The 10,493-nt window shown below is 53.2% G+C and overlaps 1 protein-coding gene across 6 annotated transcripts in view; it reads left to right on the plus strand.

Annotated features, from left to right (window-relative positions):
- HIF3A (hypoxia inducible factor 3 subunit alpha) overlaps nucleotides 1–8,871 on the plus strand; it is an 86,909-nt gene extending 78,038 nt beyond the window's left edge. For 5 of the 6 annotated variants that reach the window (XM_047836133.1, XM_047836134.1, XM_047836132.1 and 2 more), the window contains 4 exons: nucleotides 152–423; nucleotides 1,625–1,742; nucleotides 3,210–3,291; nucleotides 6,550–8,871. In XM_047836133.1, coding sequence (XP_047692089.1) covers nucleotides 152–423; nucleotides 1,625–1,742; nucleotides 3,210–3,291; nucleotides 6,550–6,647 — 570 coding nt within the window. In that variant the 3' untranslated portion in view covers nucleotides 6,648–8,871. The remainder of the gene's footprint in view (nucleotides 1–151; nucleotides 424–1,624; nucleotides 1,743–3,209; nucleotides 3,292–6,549) is intronic. The other variant, XM_047836136.1, reaches the window with a different exon arrangement.
- The last annotated feature ends 1,622 nt before the right edge of the window (nucleotides 8,872–10,493 follow it).

Below are 10,493 nucleotides of genomic sequence, written 5' to 3' on the forward strand. Positions count from 1 at the left end.
TGAAGTCGGACGCTTAACCGACCGAGCCACCCGGCCGCCCCTCAGACTCTTGGCTTCAGGTACACAACTCGGATGCGACGGAGCTGGGACTCCAGCCCGGGCCCACCTGAGGCCAAGGCTCTTGCTCTTAACCTCCTCCTGCCTCCCGCAGGATGTCGATGCTCTGGATTTGGAGATGCTGGCCCCCTACATCTCCATGGATGATGACTTCCAGCTCAACTCCAGCGAGCAGCTACCCAGGGCCTTCCGCAGACCTCCAGGCGCTGTCCCCCGGCCCCGCGCTCGGAGCTTCCATGGCCTGTCGCCCCCAACCCCTGAGCCCTCCCTGCTGCCCCGCTGGGGGAGTGACCCCCGGCTGAGCTGCTCCAGCCCTTCCAGAGGGGACCCTTTGGCATCGTCCCCCGTGGCTGGGGCTCGGAAGAGGTGAGCCACAGTAGAGGGACGGTATGAAGGGAGTGAACCCCTGTCTTGCTCCTGCCTTCCTGTTTCAGCCTCACCCTTCATCGTTCCTCCTGCTGACCTCTGCTCCCGCCAGGCCCTCGGTGTCCCCAGCCCATGCCATGCTTGTTCCAGCCTCTCTCCTTGCCTAGGCTGTGCCCTCCTTCTGGAATGCCCTCCACTGTTCTCCTTGTTTATCCAAATCCCACCAGCCTGCCGGGGCCCTCTCCTTTGGAACATATTTATATCTGGCCTAGCGACCATTTTTGTCACAGTTAAGAGGACATTGCAACAGTGTCAAAGAAACTGTCTAGAACTAAGTTTCCTAACACCTTTGAGAATCTATTGAAAGCTATGGACTCTTTCCCAAGAACGTTCATACACGTACAGATGCACAGTTGTGCATATAACTTCAGAGGGTCCGTGTCCCCCTTCCAGAGACATTAAATTACTAATACTCAAGTTTTTGCACTCTGTGTGGTAGGCGTGTGCCCATGTGTCCAGAATGGTCCCTTTACTATCCTTATGAGATTTTGTGGCTATATCTCACTGTTTCCCAAGGCTCTCAGCTTGGTGCTGGATGTATAGTGAGTGCCTAATAAAGACTTATTGAATGAGGGAGGGAGGAAATTAATGAATATGGTAGGTAGGTGGATGGATGGATGGATGGATGGATGAATGGATGAATGGATGGAAGGATGGATGGATGGATGGATGGATGGATGGATGGATAGATGGATGAATAAATGGATGAATGGATGTTTGGATGGATGGATGGATGGATAGATGGATGGATGGATGGATGGGTAGGTGGGTGGATGGATGGATGGATGAATGGATGGATGAATGGATGGAAGGATGGATGGATGGATGGAAGGATGGATGGATGGATGGATGGATGGATGGATGGGTGGATGGATGGATGGACGGATGAATGGATGGATGGATGGATGGATGGATGGATAAATGGATGAATGGATGTTTGGATGGAAGGATGGATCAATGGATAGTTGGGTAGATTGATGGGTGGGTACATGATCAGATAGGTGGATGGACAGATGGGTGAGTGTATGAGTAAAGGAATAAACACTTAGGGGAATGAATGAATGCTCATCATCTCCTCACAGTGGTGCCCACACTTGCTCAGGTTTATTGTATTCTGAGATTCTTACCTGTGTTTCCCCAGGACCCTGGCTCAGAGCTCAGAGGACGAGGCCGAGGGGGTGGAGCTGCTGGGAGTGAAACCCCCCAAACGGTCCCCCAGCCCAGAACCCGAAAACTTCCTGCTGCCTCCCCTCAGCCTGGTATGTTGGGGGATTAATGGGATTCTCTGGCCCTCAGAACCTAGCAGGCTTAAACCTACTGTTTTATGTATGGGGGAGGGGGGAGCCAGAGAGGGGCAAGGGGTAGCTGAAGGTCAAATGGAAGGTCAGTCGTCCAGGTGAGGCCATGCAAATTTATCTAAGTTGGTGGTAAGTTCTAAGAAGAAAAATTAAGCAGGGTAAAGGGGAGAAATGACAAAGTTTAGTAGGTGTGGGAACGTCCTACACTCCCATGGGCCTCCCTCCCAGACCTAGAACAGGTCTTGGCCTTGGATTATTAGTGTAACATTAGGAGGCCAGACACTAACTAGAGTCAGACGGACTTGGGTTCAAGTCCCAGGTCTGCCAGCTGATAACTGTGAGACCTTGGGCAGGTACGGTGACCACTCTAAACCTCAGTTTCCTCATCTGGGAAGGGGGTGGTGACATCCCACAAGGCTACCACAAGAAGCAAATGAAATTAGGTCCTGAGCTGATCCTTAGTGCCTGTCGATAAACAGGATAAAAACAACCAAGCAGAAGCAGCAACCCCCGCCCCCCTTCTTCCCATCTGCCCGCTTCCATCTCGCCTCTGCTGTCCTTTTTCTGCACAATGGCAACCAGGGCACCCTTTCCGAAACCCTGCCCAGGCTGTGCCACTTCCACAGAGCCTCCCTCCAGGACCTTCCATGGCTCTCTGATGCCCACAAAAGAGGTCTCTGGCTCCCCACGCTGAGCAGGGCTATTTGAACGCGAGAGGCGCGGTTGATGACCACTCTTGAGATGTTGTGGTTATTATTATTATTATTATTATTATTATTGGTGGTGGTATTCACACTCATCCACGAGAGGTCAAGCAACCGCATCGGTCAGACTCTGGGCAGGAAACGGCGCGCTCAGACGGGGGTGTGGAGGAGCGTCTAAAAACAGGACTGCTGGCCAAGGTGTGGGCAGCGCATAGGGTATCGGCAGGAGGGGTGCAGCCCCCGCTGGGGCCAGCAGCGTGGGGGAGCCGGCACCGTCCGCAGTCTGAAGGCATAGGGTGGGCCGCGGTCGCCAGATCCTGGAGAGAGTAGGTCTTGTAAGAGCAGAAACCTTCCACGGAGGGACACCGCCAGCCCGTGACAAGCCAGCAGAGAAGCAGCGAGATCAAATACCGCCCCGCTTCCTCCTCCCTCCTGAGAGCATCTCCCGTTATGTGAGCCCAACAGGAATACCTAGAACAAGGCTGCATGTTGCTGGAATCCACCCGCCCAGGTCGGCCTGCTGGGACACAGAGGAAGGGGCGAACAAGGCTCTGGAGGGACACACAGAGGAGAGCTGTCTAGGACCCTGGCTTAATCCAAAGTCCCATAGCCCACAAGTGGCTGCTGAACCCCACAGTGCTCCTAACTGCCGCACCATCCTGCCTTCTGGGATGTTCACGATGATGGTGGTGGTGGTGGTGGCAGCTTTGTCTCTGTCCTGCAGAGTTTCCTTCTGACAGGAGGGCCAGCTCCAGGGAGCCAGCAGGATCCCAGCACCCACCTCCTGGAACTGAATGAGCCCCTCCGTGAGTAGCACCCTGGGTATACAGAGGACCTGGGTCCCTTTCTCTCCTAGGACACCCCCCCCTACCCCGCCATGGTTGAGAGAGGGGTGGGGCAATCCAGAAGGTGGCAGGGGTGAGGGTGGGGGGCTGTCGGCGCCTGGCTGTGACCTTGGTAGACACAGCCCCTCCCTGCTCTCAGTGGCACCGAGGGGGGAAAGAGAGGCTCCGAGGGGGGCAGGGGCTGGCCAACGTGGCCCGTTGGGGTGGAAGCTGAGCCCAGGCCCAATCTAGATCTCCCAAAGCTTGTGTCTGCTTACACTTTGGGGGCTGTCCTACCTTGGTCATTCCCAGCTGCATGGCTTTGGAAAACAGTTTCTGCTTCTGGACCCTCAGTAGTCCCCCCTCCGTCAAATAGGATCCATTGCAATAGTTCTTACCTGAAGGAGAGGTTTTCAGGATCTCTGGCGGGGGGGGGGGGGGGGGGGGCGGGCAGCACAGGAAGAGCCTAGCACAAGACCTGAGGAGTAAACACTCAAGAAATGTCCGCCCTCACGCGAAGCTGGTTCCACAGCTACTGTCCTCACCTGCCAGCAAAACCGTCAGGAGCCAGAGCCCACTCAAAACCTCCGCGTAGGGGCACCTGGGTGGCGCAGCGGGTTAAAACGTCTGATTCTTGATCTCGGCTCAGGTCATGATCTCACAGGTTGTGAGTTCGAGCCCTGCATCAGGCTCTGCGCTGATGGCGCATAGCCTGCTTGGGATTCTGTCTCTCCTCTCTGCCCCTCCCCCACATGTGCACGTTCGCTCTATCTCTCTCTTTCTCTCTCTCCCTGTCTCTCTCAAAATAAATAAGTAAACTTAAAAACAAAAACAAAAAAATGTCCAGGCATTAGCTAGGAGATCTTTCCAAAGCACGAATCTGACCCTGACCTCCCTCTGCTCCAAACTCATCCATGGCTCCCTACTGCCCTTCTGAGAAAGACCAAGCTCCTCAACCTTGTACTCCAGCCTCTGTAGGGTCTGCCCTGCCCTGTGCCTCACAGACCCCACTCGGCCTCACATCTTTGTTTCAGCCACAGTGACTGTCTTTTGGTTCAGTCTGTCCTTCTTACATATAACACTTATTTATCGAATACACAGTACGTGCCAGGCACTGTCCTAGGGGCTGGAGACATGACTGTGTACAAAACAGAAATCCCTGCTGTCATAGGGCTGACATGCTAGTGGGGGAGACGGTCCAGAATGAAGAAACACATATAATTAAGGGCCCGAGAGAGGAACAGAGCGCTTCTGGAAAAAATAGTGTATGCAAAGGAAAAGGGAACTCTGGGGTGGTAGGATTTTGATTTCAAGTAGTATGATTAAGAGTGGTCTCATTGAGAAGGTGACATGTGTGCAAAGACCTGAAGGAAGTAAGGGAGTGAGCTGTGACAATTTCTGGAGGGATGAGCACTCCAGGCAGAGGGAACAGCAAATTCAAAGGTCCTGAGGTGGGAGTGCATCTGTCTTAGTTGGGGGAAGACAGGGCCAGTAGGGCTGAAGCAGAGAGGAGGGGAGGGAGGTGGGTGGCTGACTGCAGTGGGGACTCTGCATTGTGCTGACTTTGAAGTAATCTTGCTGGAGGAGACAGCCTCAGGGCCTTTGCATATGCTGATCTTTCTGCCTGGCATGCCTTTTCTTCTATTCTTTGCCTATTTATTGCATCCTTCTGATCTCAGATCGAGTATTACCCCTTCCATGAAGCCCTCCCTAACTTCCTAAGCTCATGGCTCATAACACTCATCACAGATCATATTTACATAAGCGTTCCTGTCATTATTTGATTTTTGGCTGTCCTCTCCCTGAGGGTGTGCGCTGTGGGAGGCAGGGGCCAGACTTGTCTTGTGGTTGCCATACTCTCTGTGTGAGGCAGGGCAGCGGCTGGGCACAGAGCAGGGCCTCAGTACATATTTGTAAACGAAGAGCTAACATTTACCTGGCGCTCACTCTGTGCCACTCTTTGGGCTAAGCGTGTTGTGTACATGACCCAACTGATCCCTCTCGCTGGAATGTCAGGGCCGGGAGGTTCATCTGTCCTGTTAACTGCTGTGTCCTTGGTGCCTGGCACACACCAGGAGCTCAACGGTATTTTCTGAGTGGGTAAGTTCTCACACGTGAGGCAGATAGAAGCATCCCTGTTTTCTAGGTAACAACAATTCACTAGGAGCTTACCAATACTAGTTAGTGCCCAAAGCACTTCACGTGGATTGATTCATTTACCTTCCCACAACAGCCCCCGGAGAGGAAGTATTGTTAGCCCATTTTACATACAAGGTAGCCAAGGCACAGAGAGGTGACATCACCCACCTTGGGTCACACAGCAAGTAAACAGCAGGGCCTGCATTCCAACTCAGGCAGCATCTGGCTCCAGCCTTTTGTTTTGTTCTTTAATGCTTCTTTATTTATTTATTTTTTTTCAACGTTTATTTATTTTTGGGACAGAGAGAGACAGAGCATGAACGGGGAAGGGGCAGAGAGAGAGGGAGACACAGAATCGGAAACAGGCTCCAGGCTCTGAGCCATCAGCCCAGAGCCCGACGCGGGGCTCGAACTCACGGACCGCGAGATCATGACCTGGCTAAAGTCGGACGCTTAACTGGCTGCGCCACCCAGGCGCCCCAATGCTTCTTTATTTTTTTTTTAATTTTTTTTTCAACATTTATTTATTTTTGGGACAGAGAGAGACAGAGCATGAACGGGGGAGGGGCAGAGAGAGAGGGAGACACAGAATCGGAAGCAGGCTCCAGGCTCCGAGCCATCAGCCCAGAGCCTGACGCGGGGCTCGAACTCACGGACCGCGAGATCGTGACCTGGCTGAAGTCGGACGCTTAACCGACTGCGCCACCCAGGCGCCCCGCTTCTTTATTTTTGAGAGAGAGAAAGCATGAGCAGGGGAGGGCCGGGGGGGGGGGCGGGGTGGACAGAGGATCTGAAGCGGGGTCTATGCTGAGAGCAGAGAGCCCGATGCGGGGCTTGAACTCCCAAACCGTGAGATCATGACCTGATTCGAAGTCGGACATTTAACCAGCTGAGCCACCCAGGTGCCCGTGACTCCAGCCTTCTTAACTACTGCCTTAAACATCCTGGACACTTGAGGTTCAGAAGACAGAACTGGCCCAAGAGTTTGCTATTTGATCCCAGGCATGCCTGCCTCACCACGCACGCTTTTAAATGTCAGGAGGGGAAGAAACGGGTTTGGGTGGGAACCCCCACTGGTTGACCCTTCATCTTTCCCCACAGGCCTGGGTCCCCCGCTGCTCTCTCTCTACCCGGACGAGGACCCCGTGGAGCCCAGGAGCCACTTCCAACCAGTGGCAGGCTTGGCCCAGGCCAACTGAGCCAGCTCTGCGGGCCCTCTTCCCCGAGCCCTTCCACTCCCCAGAAAGGACCTCAGCCACACTCCACGCCGGCAGCCAAAGCACAGGATGGGGGCACCAGGAGAGGGGCTCCCTCTCTCCTTTCAGTGGCCCCCGCCCACCTCGGGCCTACCTCAGCCCTCACCCCTCTGCCCCTCCATGTCTGGGGGGGCTTTCTGGGGTGGTCTCAGCTCAGTGACCTCTGGGAGGGGGTCCCTGGCGCCCTCCTCCTCCTTCTCTCAGGACTTCCCTTGCGGTTCTCTATACTGGTTACCTCATCCCTTTCTCCCACTCTCCTGGCTTGATTTTGGGTAATGAGGGGTGGGGGAGGTAGGGGCTCGGGTCTGTGTTTCTGGGCTCTGGGGAGTATTGATAACCACAGTCGCGTTTCTTTCCATCCATTTTTGTTGTTTTCACAACAGGGTTTTAATCTCTATGAATTGCCTGGGGCCCATAAGAATGCAGAACTCTGATTCCCACCCCCCCTTCTTCAGGTGTTAATGGGGGGGGGGCCTCTGGGGCAGACCTCATCCCTAGCAACTTCAGATCAACCCCTCAGCCTCCCAAGTGGCCACCCCACTCTGCCTGCCCCTCCCCTGGGAGCTTCTGCTGTCCTCAGTCTCCCCTGGGCACTGGCTTCATTCATGGGCTTCCTATTTCCAGGGGCAGCCTCCAACTTCTATTGCTTCCAGATCGTATGACTTCCAGCTCTCTCCGGTTCTAGGCCACTCAATTCCTGGCCTTCTCCGGTTCTAGACCGCACAGCCCCCCAGACACAGTCTGGTTTCGAGCTCACATGCTCCAAACCCCTGATTCCAGACCTCACGTCGGCCAGCTCTTTCTCGTTCTGGACCTCACAACCTAAACTTTATATTGGTTCTAGTCTTCCTGACCTGTAATACATTTGGTTCCAAATCCAGACTCCTTAAGCTTCTAAATCATGATGCTTCATGATGCCCAGCTCCTTCCTTTTCAACTTTCTACACTCAAGACTTGCTTTGCCAATCAAAAAGAAGTAAATGTCTTGATCTTATAACCACACTAATAGTTCCAGACCACACACCAGTTCTCTTTTGCTCTAGACCTCATGACCTCCATCATTCACTGGTTCGAGGCTATAAAACCATCAGACCTTGCGATTTCCAGGACCCTCTGATTCCAGATCTGATGATCTCAGTTTCCCCTGACTCTTGAACTTGGCTTCAAATGTCTTCTGATTCCAGACTTCATCCTATAAATTCTCCTGGTTCTAGACCTCACAATCTCCAATGCCCTCTCTAGATCTTATGACTCCAAATTACCCTAGATCTAGAACTTAGCCTCCAAACATCTTCTAATTCTAGATGTTGCCTTTAAAAAATTTCTGGTTCTAGACCCTACAACCCCCAGCTCCTGATTCTAGATCTTGACTCCAAAATCTCTCTGGTCTCCAAAATCTCTCTGGTTCTAGAACTCGGTCCTCAGACTTCTGAATTCCATTCTGTATAGTCTATAGATTCCTCTGGTTCGAGGCCTCACAGCCTCCCATCATCTCTGATTTCAGATCAAAATTCATTTGGTTCTAGAACTCAGCCTCCAAGTGCCTCTGCTAGTGGACTTTACGCCTAAGCCCCTCCATTCTTGATCTCATGTCCCTGAAGTTTCCCTCTCCTAGAACCACCACCACTGCCCCACCCCCAGCTCTCCAGAGATGCACTTCCCTTTACTTGACCCCAGGTACCTGGGGGACCTGGGGCTCCCTTACAATCCAGGAGATTTCCCCAGCCGCACAGACACACGCACAGCCCTATCTGCATATCACGGGTGGGGAGAGAGGCCGGGACTCCTCAGTACTCCGCCACTACCTGTGTATCCCCCTTTGCCCCCCACCCCATTGCTACGACGGTGCTACTCTTGGTCTCCCCCACAAAAAGGCCTCCCTCTCTCAGCTCAGTTCACCCCCACTTTGGAAGGCACTTCTCTGTTTTGTCCGGGGATGGCCTGTCCAGATTGGTGCTATGGGGGAAGAAGGCTCTGGCCCCTCCTTCCCTCAGGGGGTGACCTGGGCCCTCGATGGAGGGAACTGGACGGGGTTGGGGGAGGGGAAGGGACTGGTCCAGCCACTCTGGCTCTGAAACCCGCTAGTCTGTACACCAGCATAAAGACTTCGCCTTGGTAGGCACCAGAGCTCTGTGTGTTGACTCATCTGCGGGGTCGCTTCGCGGTGCGTGGGTATCCTGGCTGGCTGTGTCACTTTGAGTCCGTTTGACTCTGTGTTCCTGCGTGGGTCCGTAACAGCGCACGTCCGGTGATGTAATTCTATGTACGTGTCTTTGTGACATCATTCTGTGAACTGGTTGTGGGGCGGGGGTGGGGGTGGGATCGTAATCCCTTCTACCTGGATGTGTTAGCATCGGAGTGAAAGGATTCTGTTTTATGGGTTTCTGGCTACCTGGGGTTTCTGCGTTCCTGGTGTGGGAGGTTTTGTGGTATTGCAATTTTGCCTGCACGGATGGGACTGTTCTGACACTGTCATTTCGTAGACGGATATCTGTGTGACACAGTGCTCTCTGTACTTGAGCGTATGTGCGTTACATGTGACACAGAGAGATTGCGTGTCTACAGGTTTACGTGCAGTTGGGTGTGCCTGTTCTGTCCCGTCTCCGTAGATCACCTCATAACTCCTCTCCCATGTAGGAACCTTTTTTTTTTTTTAATTTAGGTTTTTATTTTATTTTTGAGAGACAGAGAGACAGAGCATGAGCAGGGGAGGGGCAGAGAGAGAGGGAGACACAGAATCTGAAGCCGGCTCCGGGCTCCGAGCTGTCAGCACAGCGGGGCTCGAACTCACAGACTCCGATCATGACCCGAGCCGAAGTCTGTTGCTTAACCGACTGAGCCACCCAGGCGCCCCGGAATCTTTTTTTTTTTTTTTTAATTCAATTAACATTTTATTTTTAAGTAATCTCTACGCCCAACCTGGGGCTTGAACTCACAACCCTGAGATTAAGAGTCATGTGCTCTACCAACTGAGCCAGCCAGGCACCTCCCCCATGACGTAGAAATCTTTTCAAAGAAAGAAGACACTTTTAAGCCTTGGCACTTGTTGGCCCCTCACCTTAAATGCCTTCTCACTTGGTTATCTCCTACTCATATTTCAAGTCTTGGTTCAGACTTCCCCTCCTCCAGGAAGTCTTCCCTGCCTACCCTGCATGGTGAGGTCCTCCCAAGACCTGCTGAGAGCCCCTCCGGGAGCTTCCCTCCCAGCTCTGGGTACTCAGTCCCAGTCTGGGTATTTACAACGGGGTGGATATAAAAACTACTTGATCTGTGTTGGGCCCTGTGCCAAACACTTGATCTTCTCAAACTCTCCTCTAATTGTATACAAATAGGCATGGTTACTGTCCCTGTTTTACAGCGGATGACACTGAGGTTCAGGGGGGATGGTCACTTGTCAAGGTCACACAGCAGGGAAGGGCTGAGCCGGATTCGGATCCTGGATCCAAACCCATCACGGCAGCCTTCCCACACACACCCCTAAACATCTCAAAAATGGAACCCACAAGGTGAGCGATGGAACACAGAGACAGTCGAGCAGGGCCTTAAGAGCGCAGGAATTAAGGTGGGACAAGTTGAAGTTCTGGCTCTGCCACTCTCATTGTATGACCTTGGGCAAGTTTGATGACCTCTACGAATGTCAAAGTCCTCAGCGGTAAAACCGAGCTGATGTTTGCATCTACTTTCTAGGCTGATTGTTGGCTGTGATAGGAGGTTGTGGGGTCAGGTCGGGCCGCCAGGACAAAGAGGCTGGGGGAGCGGTCTAGCTTGTGTCTCCAAATGGGGAGCCCC

This window comes from Prionailurus viverrinus, chromosome E2 (genome assembly GCF_022837055.1).
Source record: "Prionailurus viverrinus isolate Anna chromosome E2, UM_Priviv_1.0, whole genome shotgun sequence".
NCBI classification, from domain to species: Eukaryota; Metazoa; Chordata; class Mammalia; order Carnivora; family Felidae; genus Prionailurus; species Prionailurus viverrinus.